The sequence below is a fragment of the Ornithorhynchus anatinus genome, chromosome 19, assembly GCF_004115215.2.
Source record: "Ornithorhynchus anatinus isolate Pmale09 chromosome 19, mOrnAna1.pri.v4, whole genome shotgun sequence".
NCBI classification, from domain to species: Eukaryota; Metazoa; Chordata; class Mammalia; order Monotremata; family Ornithorhynchidae; genus Ornithorhynchus; species Ornithorhynchus anatinus.
The window spans coordinates 6,315,187-6,328,603 of NC_041746.1; the positions used below are offsets into that span (position 1 = coordinate 6,315,187).

At 44.2% G+C, this 13,417-nt stretch overlaps 1 protein-coding gene across 1 annotated transcript; it reads right to left on the reverse strand.

The window, feature by feature from the left end:
* Window positions 1–306: 306 nt before the first annotated feature.
* CNIH4 (cornichon family AMPA receptor auxiliary protein 4) lies at window positions 307–12,649 on the reverse strand. The gene is made up of 5 exons (XM_029047148.2): window positions 12,507–12,649; window positions 8,531–8,599; window positions 6,252–6,364; window positions 2,664–2,804; window positions 307–928 (listed from the first exon to the last, which is right to left on the reverse strand). Exons 1-5 carry the CDS (start codon window positions 12,573–12,575, stop codon window positions 901–903), a joined length of 420 nt encoding a protein of 139 aa, XP_028902981.1. The 5' UTR covers window positions 12,576–12,649; the 3' UTR covers window positions 307–900.
* Between the last annotated feature and the right edge of the window lie 768 nt (window positions 12,650–13,417).

Consider the following 13,417-nt stretch of genomic DNA (forward strand, 5'->3'; position numbering starts at 1 on the left):
CTGTAAACCTCCCCAATGTGCATACCACATACACCCCCCTCCACCCCCACACACCTCTTTAAAAGTTAACTTCCCTGGTACTTCTCCTCCTTTAGTGACAGGTAGCAGCTCAGAAATCCTCCAGTGGATGTATTTAAACACTGGGGAAAAGGAATGTGTAGTCAGTGGCTACAAATTGATCAATTAACAAAAAATCATCTAAGCCTAATGGAAGTACCCCTTCTGATGCTTAGAGCTACTGCAAGAAAGGGGGTGAGGGGAAAAGGGAATAATGTGAGGAGCAGCTTTTAATAAAAACAACTTATCTCTCTTTGCTCAGTATTTATTTCACCCATCTCTACAACAAAAATTACATTTACCTACACAATTCAATTTTCACAGCCTCTTCAATGAAAGGATAGTGTTGAAATGTCACTTCAACTTTGTATAAAAAATGATAGTCCTGAGTGTCTTACAGGAAAAGTATGTTTGGAGATCTGGCCATGTAGGCAAGACAACTAACTTTCTCCATTCTTAGCCAACTCATGTGAAAGATGGCTCTTCAGTACACACATGGTGGGCAGCTCTAAGCCAAGAAGTATGTCACTTGTTCTTTTCTTTGGTGGGCAGTAATCCAGGGGCAGTGCTCAGCCTTCAAACATTCAGTGTTTTCAACAAACAGGAGAGCATTGGTCAATGGCACTTACACTGGGCTGAGTTTGAAAACAAGAACCAGAAATCTACAAAAACTCATGGTTTTTTAAATACTTTATGTGGTAAAAATACAGCAAAAATAGTTTTTTATTCAGAGAAAAAAATATACTGCTTATTGGACATTGTTCTAGGTACGGTGTAAGTCGTCTCTGGCTTCTCAGATGTTCGCTGTAGTGTCAACTCCATGTGTGGTATTTCCTTCCAGCTTCAGTCATTTATCAAAGCCAAAATCATACTGTAAGAAGAAAAGAATCATAGAGCTGTTACTCCCATGTACTTGGAGTCTAACCTGTCCCTCCACCACCACCAACTCCACCCCAGCATGGATTGAGACATAGGGCCACTGGGTTCTGACCGCAGCAAGTCAGGCTGCAGGCTGCAGGCCATCACTGCCAAGAGTGTCATGACATGAAGAAGTGCGATGAGGGCTTTTTGTTGCCTTAAGACTTGCAGGTCTCCGTCTTAACAATGATGTGGGACTGAACAGCTAAGTGCTATCTTGTATGCAAGATGCAGGGTTTTTTTAATCATTCAATAATATTAAGTACCAGTGATGTCCAGGACAAGCTTAGGAACCCTTTAAAACTACATAAGTAAGGCGTGATAGCAAACACCAGGGACAGGAATCTTTTTCTGCTTCTCCTTGGGGGCATGTTCCATGATGACTCCCATGGAGGCCACCACCAATGCAGGGATGGGAGAAAGGGGGCAGAGGCCCTACTGTCCAGATTCATTTTCCACTGTTTCAGGTCATTTGCCATCCCCACTCATAGCGAGCCCAAAGGTACAACCTTAAAGTGGGTGGGATGAAATTACCACCCAAATGAGAAAAAACTTGTTCCCATGATGTTTGTTGAAGTATTTTTGGTTTTTAAAGTCAGCGCAGATTTGAGATCCAGAAACAGAGACCAGGCTAGTTTCTCTGTCCCAGCTAAATTAAATTCAGAAAAGCAAAAGAGCAAAGTGGAAAAATAAACCACCTAAACTAATTTCAATCTAATCTGTGAAGCTGAGTAAAAGCTGGAATAGGATTTTGGAAAATAAACTTTGTTAGGAGCTGAGTCCATAATAGATGACAGCTTTGTGTTTCTGCCACATTCCTGTAAATTCAGGTTACAGTTTAAAACCTAGGAAACTTGATTTACCAAATTTTACTCTTGAGATTCACCTTAATTTTCACGTTAACCTTAAGAGGCAAGCAACAGTGAGGCCAATCCCAGAGCAAGGACTTTTTCATTTCTCCATTTTAGAGGACTTCAAGAGGAGAAAGACTAAGGCAGCCTACTCAACCACAGAACAGGAGGTTTTTAAAATTAAATAGTTGAAATGACACCAAAGCAAAGGGAACACTAGACTTACCAGACCCAGGGACTCCACAAAGTTTTTTAGCTATTTTTAAAGGCTGAGGTGACTCCGAATAAAGTATCAATTTGAGAGAACAAGATGTGAACCCTTTAGGCACTTGATATTCACCCCACCCTCAGCTTCACAGCACTTGAGTACATATCTGCATTTATTTGAATGTCTGTCTTCCCCTCTAGACTGTAAGCACCTGTGGTCAAGGGACATGTCTACCAACTCAGTGTTTAGTCCAATGTTTTACATATAGTAAGTGCTCAATAAATGAGTGATTGATGAAAGTGATTCTAAGAGCAAAGCAAGGAGGTCTCAGTCATACTAGTCCAGTCAACTAAAAGGTTGAACAGACCACCAATTGGCCAGAGCCCCAGCATCAATATAGCTGTAAAAACTTTGTGCATAGTAGTAGTGAGACCCAGAGTAGCCCAAGAGGTCCAGAGACTGGCTGTGATTAATTTCAGTGACTGGGTCAATAAGTCCATTAAAGGAGTTCATCCCAAGCGCTTAGTACAGTGCTCTGCACATAGTAAGCGCTCAATAAATACTATTGAATGAATGAATGAGTTAGGGCAGGGCATCTTAGAAGACACCAGTGGGATTTTTATACTCACCTGTAAAGGTACATGAAGAAACAGAGCAAGTGAAAGCCAAGTTTGATCATGGCTTCTTTCATATGTGACTTCAGCTGCCCTCTGTTGTGGATCTCTGTAGGATCAAACACCCCCATGTTACCACTTGGAACCATAATGAACCTGGAAGATATGGGAGAATAAAGGAAAGAGCAGGGGGTAAGGTAAAATGTCAGAAATACTAGCCAAAAAAGGAACAATTGGAAAAGTACTGCAGAGATGGGGCATGACAGATCATTTCTGACACAACCAATCACAGAAAGCTGACATTAAGACCCAAAATGGAACCCAGAATTTTTATTGGCTGAAAAGTGAAAGCAACAGCAGATTAAATCTGGCAGAATTTTTTTCCTCCAGACGATTTAATCTGAAAGCATTCTGCCCCCTCTGAAATGATTTCATTGACCCCTACAGATGTATTTCTGGAAACAATGAGCCCATTCTCTCCTACTAGCTCATGCCTAGGACCATTTAAGGAACAACAGGGAATTTTCCTATGTTTTCCCACCATGCTCTTGAGGGACTGGCCAAGTACAAAAAATTGAGAATAAGATAAGGCGATTTGTACAGACTCACATGTTACTCTGATTAGGTGTGATCCTGGTGATCATGCTGATTTCAAAGGACATGAAATAAGTGAGGGAAAACGAGGCTCACTTAAGAGCAAAAATCACAAGCTGAGGAGAATATACAAATATATTCCATTACCCTCTACCTCACGTAGTTAAGTTCATCAGGTGAAGTGAAGAGAGGCTCTCTGGCCCACACTCCAGCATGTGCCTGTCATAGGGGAAAAGAGGGGTTGCTCATGGCAAGTGCAGGGCTTACATTTTATTTATGTAGCTAAGTAGCCCAACAACTTTTACTAACCCTCAAATGCACCTAGGAGTTTAGTAAGTCTTCATCTTTATCCTGTTCCATACTTACCAGCACATTACAAAATACATGACCAATTAATTAAAAAATATATTATGAATGGTAATAACATGGACTTCAGATCTCTCCCCAGAGCTGGAGTCACTTTACAGCTGGGAACACGATTCTTGGGACGAATGGGAGTTAGAACTCACATTCCTGGTTATCAGCCTAATGTTCAAATGCCACCCTTCCATTTTGGGCAGTTTAATAGTTCAAATAAACTGAATTTTTGGTCAACTTTTACCAGCAGAGGATAACAATATTAATGATGGTATTTGGTAAGTACACACTATATGCCAAGTACTGTCCGAAGCACAAGGGTAAGTAGTCAGCCTTGGTATTCTACCATATCAACGATTAAATGGTTTTGGCCTTATGCTGCAGTTAAGTTTCATGGTCTCATTCACTCAGCCCCCGCCCCACAATATTGTTTTAAAAAAAATATTAGCTTGCCACAGGTTTGAGAATTTTAACGCAGCAATTCCTGATGGGACTGTCTGACAACTCACCCTGCAAACCCCTCATCCCCACCCTCCTAAACAGCAGCGTGGCCTAATGGAAAAAGCAAGGGCCCCCAGGGAGATAGAAGACCTGGATTTTAATTCTGGCTCGGTCACTTGTCAGCATGGGCAATTCACTTAATTTCTCTGTACGTCAGTTACCTTATCCGTAAAATGGACATTGAGACTGGGAGCCCATCTGGGACAGGGACTGAGTCCATCCTGACTAGCTTGTATCTACCCCAGAGGTTAGTACAGTGCCTGGCACATAGTAAGCACTTAATTCCTAAAAAAACTGGACCTACCACAGACCAGTTTTTGTCTCCTCTAGGGTAAGCATGGGCAATTAAAAGTACACCCATGGTAATGCATTCTGGAATATGTAACCTGATGGACAAGACAAGGTACAACTTTGCACTTCACCCCATAATAGGGTTTTCTGTTAACAGTTCCTCCTTAAAGGACAGACAAGGCCTGCTCAATGTATGTCCAAATTTTAGAGGAAGAGTGCATTAAGTATGCAGACCAGTCAACTGTATTTACTGAGTGTTTACCATGTGCAGAGCACTATACTAAGTCTTGGGCGAGTACAATACAGTCATAAACAGAAACAATTCCTTCCCACAACAACCTTACAGTATAAAGGAGGAACAACTGACTGGAGTTTTTTGGAGGCTCAATTCAGTCTGCAGGCCAGCTGGATTTGCGATTTATTTGCTGACCTAATCCCTCCTCTAGTTCCGAAGGAGGCCTTTCAAAGCAGCATTGACAAATCTGTTGTTGCATACAATGAAGTACAATAAGTAAGGGCCAAGTATTCGGGACAATGTTCTGATTTTAACAAGAATTCAAGCTACTGTAGCAGCAAAAAGCCAAGTTTAGTTTGAGGTTAATTTGGGTTATTTCACAGAATCCTCTGTCCCGGATTCCAACTCTCCTCCTCCCCACAAGCCAGTGCCTGTTGTTGGGAGACTCATCTATACCAGACCTAGCAGAACCTGAGGAACAGTGATTAGGGTGAGGCTGCAAGGCATTTTGTTGTTTATCCACACTGGACCCAAGCTGGGGACTGTCAGTGAGTCAGACGGCAGTGGGTGTGAACTGCTTTTTCTTTTGTTCTGCCCAAGTGAACCTGCCTGAAGGGTGAAGGGGTCCAGCACTGCCCAGCAGGAGACTGCCGCCTCGCTCAATTTCTCCTCCTGTTGATTTCTATCTCAATTAGAAGAGTCAGACAGGGCTCTCTGGCTCATCTTGGCTCTAGTACTGATAGGTTATCCTCCTGTAACCATCCAAGCATTCTTTTCTTTGACCTTTTACCCCCCCAACTCCTGCTCGCCACAATTCCAATCAAAACAATGGAAAATATGCTCAATATAATGATAAACAGTGAGATGGGGGTGAGGTGTGTGTGTGAGAGAGGGGAGAATATAAATCAGCTGGGTACAAATTAAAAGACCAGACACCAAAAGATCCCCCAAAACAGGCACCGCCATAAAGAATGAGGATTTTTTATGCTGGGCTTCTCTATCCCAGAATTTTGTTTTTCAAGTTTGAAAAACAATGTTCAGATGATGCATAACTCTCTATCAATCACTAGTATTTATTCAGAACCTACTGTGTGCAGAGCACTGAACTAAGCACTTGGGAAAGTACAACAGAATGAGGCCAGATTCCTTACCTCATATCTTTCTGTTTTTAAATGCAGTGTTTTTGAAAACACAAAGATGAATTTAAATATCAAATTTTTAATGGTTTTTACAGTGGAAACCCATAAAGCATGTTATAATGAACTCAATATTTTTGCTTTTTCTCATCCCTCCCTGTCTACCATCCTCTATTTTTGATCTGTTCAGCTTCCCTCCTCCCACCCAACAACATTCCTTACCAGTCTCCTCAGCCTCTTAAAGTACTCTTTTCTGCTACCCTGAACCCAAGTTTGACTTTAGACCAGATAGACAGGGTTAGCAGCATTTGCCTTCCTTCCCCATTGCCAAGGCAGCCTCAATTGAGGTAATATGGCAGATAACTGAGTGTCAGTTACACGACAGTTCCTTAACTGCATATGCCTATACATTTCACACTTCACAGATTATCCAAGATTTCCTTAGGTCAAAAATGGCCTTACCTGAAAAGGAAAAGGCACCTCACTTACCGATAGATGTTCCATGTTGCCACAGGCAAGTTGAGGAGGAAGATGAACCAGTGCAAGGAAATGAGCATCAGTACACTGACAGCAGTGTGGCCGATCAATTCTGGGACCACCCACTGCAAAGGAAGTTATTGGGGATGCGTCATTAGGTGGGCTACTTGAAGGAAAACACTTACAGGAAAACATATCTTGAGCTTCCATTTTACACACAAAAGAATTACAGCCTACTCAAGTTCAGGACTTTGCCCAAGAAAAAGCTAAGAGGTGGGAGGAGCTTCATACTCCTCTAGCCAAATGCCCTCTAATATTTTATGTCTTTCATATTACCTTTGGTTACTGCTGCTTCTTCTTTACTAATATGTCTATTGCCAATCCTCCTCACAACTTTATTCTTAAGATTGTGAGCCTTGGGGGCCAGGGCTGTGTTTAATTTTCCTCAATGCTTATAATAGTGTTTTGCACACTGCAGGGACTTAATAAATACTACTACTACTTATAAAATACAGTATAGCCTAGGATAGTTTAACAAGACCAATGGGATTAATACTGTGAGCCTCACATGGGACATGGACTATGTCCAACCTGTTTAGCTTGTATCTACCGGAGCTCTTATTACAGTGCCTGTTACATAGTAAGCATCTAACAGATGCCAATAAAAAAACCAAAAAAAATCCAAGACCACAATCCCTCTTGTTTTTAACCTTTCATTTGGAATGTCATTTCCTAGTTCAAATTCGGAGACTACTCCAATTCAAACCTTAACCCATAATGGAAATTCTTAAAAAATTTTTGATCAGACGTGGCTAGGTCCGAGCTACCAATCTGATTCCACCCTAGAATCAGAAATGGGATCTATGCATCCCTATCTCACCTCTCAGCCACCAAAACATTTCAAATTTCATTTCAGATAACTACAATATTAGTAATCAAAAAGCATATGGAATCAGTGAGAAGCAGCATGGCCTGGTGATAGAGCACGGGCCTGGGAGTCAGAAGGATCTGGGTTCTAATCCCAGCTCCACTTGTCTGCTGTGTGACCTTTGGCAAGTCATTTAACTTCTCTGTGCCTCAGTTTCCTTTTCTATAAAATGAGGATTAAGACTATGAGCCCCATTTGTGACAGGGACAGTGTCAAACCTGATTAGCTTGTATCTATCCCAGCACTTAATATAGTGCCTACCACACAGCGTATGTTTAAAAAATACTATTTTAAAAAAAATCAGTGTCTCCTGAACTGGACACACTCAGTAACATCAAAAAGGAAAGCAGAACCGATTCTGCACAGTCACTCAGACAACATATAGAGATCAAATGAAAGAAACAGCAGAGGTGAGAGACAAAAGGAGACAGATGTGTAGTCAAAAGAAATCCAGAAGGACAAAACAATGCACAGTAACTGAGTCAAATGGAAAGGCAAGAGACACAGAGACAGACACAAATAAAGTAGTTAAAAAGGTGAGGACGTAGCTTGTTGTGTGGGGAAAGAGGAGCAAGGAGGATAGGTCTGCAATAAAGTTGCAGAGTGGAGTTGCACAAATTTACAAAACCATGATTGTTGCTCAGTGGCTTCTGTTAATGCACTGAATAAAACTAGTGGCCTGAAAATATTACTACCCCTCTAAAAATCTTTAACTTTCTTCCAAAATATCTAACTGTTCCAGGGAATAACATAAGCATTCAAAAGCCCAAGATAATTAGTTCTGTTTTTTCTACTTTAGACTCCCCATATATTAAAAATAATGAGTAAACCAAGAGAAATTAAATCCAGCTGGTAAAACACTAATATCCCAAAATGAATTAACTACTGTTGTTTTCAAAAACCTAACAATTTAGCTTTTAATTTGCTTTGCCTTCTCTACAAACTGGGGGAAGTATAGTTTTCTAAGAATACTGAATTTTTTTCTGCATTTTCCTTGTGGGTATCACAAGACTTAAAAGGATCTAAGAATGAAAAGCACTGTTGAAAACTGCTTAGCAAGGTTCCTTCGACATAAACAGTTTGTTTCTCCATCTATCATGTTCCTGGTGTCTACCTCTGACCACTAAAAATTTGATTGTATTTTAAGCATCTCATCTCTGAAAGTCTGGTTTCTGGCCAAAACAAATTCTGCCTTTAGACATGATCATAGCTAATGGTGAAGAAACAAAATGTCCACCACAAAAATAACAAAATCAACCCAGATGGTGGATTAATTTTACCCCCCAAAAAGGATGTCCCCTAAACATTACATTCTGATTCGGATGCTGTAAAATGGGAAAAGAAAACAGGAGAAATGGCTTACCTTGTTTAATTTTGAGCAACAAGATCTCGCATTGATGTAGTCACATTCTAAATCAGAGAGTGTAATTATCTGAAGATCAGGATGAGGAATATATTGGGTTTAAAATGACATCATGAGAAGCAATTGGTGTAGCCAGTCTACTGGAAGATGGACCTAGGGTTTAGGGTAATTCTCATTTCCATGCTTTACGTTTATTATGACAATTTAAAAATCTCACTGGTTTACTTCCTATTCCCTCTTTCCTGTATTCTCTTCGCAGATAATCCTCCCTTTACTCCCAGCCCTGGGTCCCACAGGAGACTGTGGGGTAAATATGAATAATATTAAGAGTTGGGAAATAAGATTTTTGAGAAAAGTTTAACAAGAAAAGGAATTTGGATCTCTTCCTAATTTTATTAACACTTAATGATTCCACTACTCCCCTCCCTAAGCCACATGTGCCTTAGCATGGGGTCATTTTTGAAACCGCTCCGTCATTTAATTTCCACATTCTGACTATTGCTAAGTCCTGCTGATTCTTCCTTTTCAATATTTCACATATCTGCCTCATCCTTTCCAACTTTAAAACCTCCTTCCCAGTACAATCCTGGGAAGTCCTCACCCTTTCCCAGCTTCCTTACTGACCTCTTTGCCTCCACCCTCTCCCTGCTTCAAGTCTACCTTACCAACAGCTGAACAGATCATCTTGCTAAAATTCTGATTGGAGCACATCACTCCCCCCTTCAAAAATTAAAAGCCAGTGCGCACCACACCAACAGTCCGCACAGCAAATGATTCTGTCTACAATAATGGCAACAAGATGCTTGCGACTATTTAGGGATGTACCATCTAACATCCCCAACTTTTCCCTTCGACATCTTTATTTCTGTCTAGTAACCCATTATGGACAAATAGTTCATGAATTTAACCACAGCCTTCTTTACCCTCCTAATATTTTCAATCAATGGTATTTGCTGAGTGCTTACGGTAGGCAGACATGCAGACTACTGTACTAAGCACCTGGGAGAATAAAATAGAGTTGGGAAACATGATCCCTGCCCATAAGTGAAGGAGCAAAGTATAAAGATATTACATAAGAGCTGTAAGGGTGGGGCTGGGGTGTGTATCAAAGTACTTATGTGGTAGGGACCTAAGTGCATAATTTGGACCTGTTCACCTTCTTACATAATATTCCATATTCTTTCCTCTGTGTGAAGAAAGTGTTTCCTTTTGCACTTATTTTGCACCCACCTCCCTCACATTTCCATGGCTTTCCTTTGTCCTGATGTGGTGGGATTTGGTTAAAAAAAAACCAAAATACTTGTCTACCCTCTGTTGACTTCTCTAAGCTTCAATCATCTCCCCTGACTGTTTCTTTCCAAAAAGAAAAAAAAAACTCCTGGGGCTCCCCACTGCTTGACTCGAAACAAAAACTCCTGACACTTGACCATAAGGCTCTCCCCCCACCCCCCTCTCAACACAGGCTCTAACTATACTCACAGTCTCAATCCTTATTTTACAGATGAGGTAACTGACACACAGAGAAGTTAAGTGATTTGCCCGAGGTCACACAGCAGGTAAGTGGCAGAACCGGGATTAATAATAATGATGGTATTTGTTCAGCACCATGTGCCAGGAGCTGTACTAAGCACTGGGATGGATACAGGCAAATCGAATTGGACAAACAGTCCCTGTTCCACGGGGGTTTAAAGTCTCAATCCCCATTTTACAGATGAGGTAAGAGAGGCACAGAGAAGTGAAGTAACTTGCCCAAGGTCATGCAGCAGACAAGTGGTGAGGCTAGGATTAGAACCCAAGATCTTCGGACTCCCAGGCCTGTGCTCTATCCAAAGGCCATGCTGCTTCTAGAGTGTAAGCTTGTTATGGGCAGGGAACGTGTCTGCAAATTCAGTGGCACTCTATTCTCCAAGGGTTTGGTACAGTGTTCTGCACCTAGTAAGCACTCAATAACTACCATTGATTAATTGATTGGGGGTGAAAGGTCACAGCCTGAGGGAAAGGGGGAGAAGAAGCAGGAACAAAAGGGCTAGACTGCAAATTCTTTGTGGGCAGGGATCCTGTCTACCAACTCTACTGCAGTGTACTTTCCCAAGCGCTCAGTACAGTGCTCTGCCTGAAATAAGCGTTTATGAAATAATAATAATGACATCTGTTAAGTCCTTACTATGTGTAAAGCACTGTTCTAAGCGCTGGGGGGGATACAAGGTGATCAGGTTGTCCAACGTGGGGCTCACAGTCTTCATCTCCATCCCCATTTTACAGATGAGGTAACTGAGGCCCAGAGAAGTTAAATGACTTGCCCAAAGTCACCCAGCTGACAAGCGGCGGAGCCGGGATTTGAGCCCATGACTTCTGACTCCCAAGTCCGGGCTCTTTCCAAACCCATGACCTCTGACTCCCAAGTCCGGGCTCTTTCCACTGAGCCACGCTGCTTCTCTGTTTCTAAATTCATTCATTCAATAGTATTTACTGAGCGCTTACTGTGTGCAGAGCACTGTACTAAGCGCTTGGAATGGACAATTCGGCAACAGATAGAGACCATCCCTGCCCAACGAGGGGCTCCCAGTCTAATCGGGGGAGACAGACAGCAGAGTAAAACAGAGCGAAAGAAAAACAAGACAGCACTGATTGTTTGGCCGGGGGTTTTAGGGAGGCCGAGCAGGTTTGCTCTTCGGGGCTACCTGCCCCACGGGACCTGCCTCTGCCCCAACCTCCGGGGCCGCAGCTTTTGAGCTGGACAAATGGGTGGCCAAGGCTCCCCAACTGCCCGAGCCAAGCCCCGACCCCGGAAAAAAGCCAATGAAATCCCTGCCCTGCCCTGTCCGTCGCACCCAAAGGGCAAAGGTCGCGAAGACATCTCAAAGCCATCAGCCCGACCCAACTGGCCGGGCCGGGGGCCGTCGGGGAGCTCGGGCAAGCGAGCCCGTTATTGGGCGGGGAGGGTCTCTATCCTGTACCCTCCAAGCGCTTAGTCCAGTGCTCCGCACACAGTAAGCGCTCAATAAATACCACCGTCCCCCGTTCACGCCTATCCCGCCGTCGACCCCAGGCCCACGTCCTCCCGCTGTCCTGGAATGCCCTCCCTCCTCACCTCCGCCAAACTCTCTTCCCCTCTTCAAAGCCCTACTGAGAGCTCACCTCCTCCAGGAGGCCTTCCCAGGCTGACCTTCCCCTTTTCCCTCTGCTCCCTCTGTGCCCCCCCTTCCCCTCAGCTAAACCCCCATTCCCTCTGCTCCTCCCCCACTCAGCACTGTGCTCATTCGTATAGATTTTTATTACCCCAATTATCTTGTTAAAGAAGTGTCCATCCCCTTGCTTCTATTTATCGTCATGATGTTGTCTTGTTTTTGTCCGTCTCCCCCGATTGTAAGCCCGTCATCGGGCAGGGAGGGTCTCTATCTGTTGTCCAATTGTCCATTCATTCAATAGTATTTATTAAGCACTTACTATGTGCAGAGCACTGTACTAAGCGCTTGGAATGAACAAGTCGGCAACAGATAGAGACAGTCCCTGCCCTTCGACGGGCGCACAGTCTAATCGGGGGAGACGGCCAGACGAGAACAATGGCAATAAATAGAGTCAAGGGGAAGAATATCTCGTATAAACAATGGCAACTAAATAGAATCAAGGCGATGTCCATTTCATTAACAAAATAAATAGGGTAATGAAAATATATACAGTTGAGCAGACGAGTACAGCATTCCAAGCGCTTAGTCCAGTGCTCTGCACAGAGTCGGCGCTCAGTAAATACTACTGAATGAATGAACGCACGAATGCGGGCTGGGGGAAGGGGACGCCTGGCTCCCACAGAGGAGGGAAAGGGAGCCCTTCAGCTGGGACTGCCCGGACGAGGCCTGGCACACCCACTCCCGAGCTGAGCCCCGCATGGCCCCCGCACCGGCCGCCCCTCCTCGCCCGGCCTCGGGGACGGGGACGGGTCACCGCGCTCAGCCTCCGCTCCCCGAATGAAGGATACGAAGTAAACGGAGAGGAAGATGAGAGCGCAGCAGTCGATGAGGGAGAAGACGAACACCACCGCCTCCATCCTTTCCCTTGGCAATCCTCCTCCTCCTGCTGCTGCTGCTGCTGCTGCTCCTCCTCCTCCTCCACTTCCGCGGCCCCGCCCGCCCGGAGCGCCCTTTCCCGCTGCATGACGGGAGTTGTAGTCCCCCTCCGCCCCCTTCCCGGCTCCTCGGAAGCGTGGCATCCTGGGAATTGTAGTTCACCCCTTCAGTCGTATTTATTGATAATCATTCAAAGACTCCTCACTCTAGGCTTCAAGGCTCTCCATCACCTCGCCCCTTCCTGACCTGTCCTCCCTCCTCTCTTTCTACCGCCCACCCCGCACGCTCCGCTCCTCCGCCGCCCACCTCCTCACCGTCCCTCGGTCTCGCCCATCCCGCCGTCGACCCCTGGGCCAGGTCCTCCCGCGGTCCTGGAACGCCCTCCCTCCTCACCTCCGCCAAACCGATTCTCTTCCCCTCTTCAAAACCCTACTTAAAACTCACCTCCTCCAAGAGGCCTTCCCAGACTGAGCTCCTCTTCTCCCTCTACTCCCTCTACCATCCCCCCTTCACCTCTCCGCAGCTAAACCCTCTTTTCCCCCCCTTTCCTTCTGCTCCTGCCCCTCTCCCTTCCTATCCCCTCAGCACCGTACTCGTCTGCCCAACTGTATATATCTTCATTACCCTATTTATTTTGTTAATGAAATGGACATCGCCTTGATTCTATTTAGTTGCCATTGTTTTTACGAGATGTTCTTCCCCTTGACTCTATTTATTGCCATTGTTCTCGTCCGTCCGTCTCCCCCGATTAGACCGTAAGCCCGTCAAAGGGCAGGGACTGTCTCTATCTGTTGCCGACTTGTTCATTCCAAGCGCTTAGTAC

Bases quoted from the DNA above. Each gene is read 5' to 3' on its own strand.
- CNIH4 (XM_029047148.2), bottom strand. From the start codon at position 12,575: ATGGAGGCGGTGGTGTTCGTCTTCTCCCTCATCGACTGCTGCGCTCTC. The intron at 6,365-8,530 runs GTAAGCCATTTC...CTTCCTTTGCAG, and splicing joins GTTGCTCAAAATTAAACAAG to TGGGTGGTCCCAGAATTGAT. The intron at 929-2,663 runs GTGAGTATAAAA...TTCTTCTTACAG, and splicing joins TTCTTCATGTACCTTTACAG to TATGATTTTGGCTTTGATAA.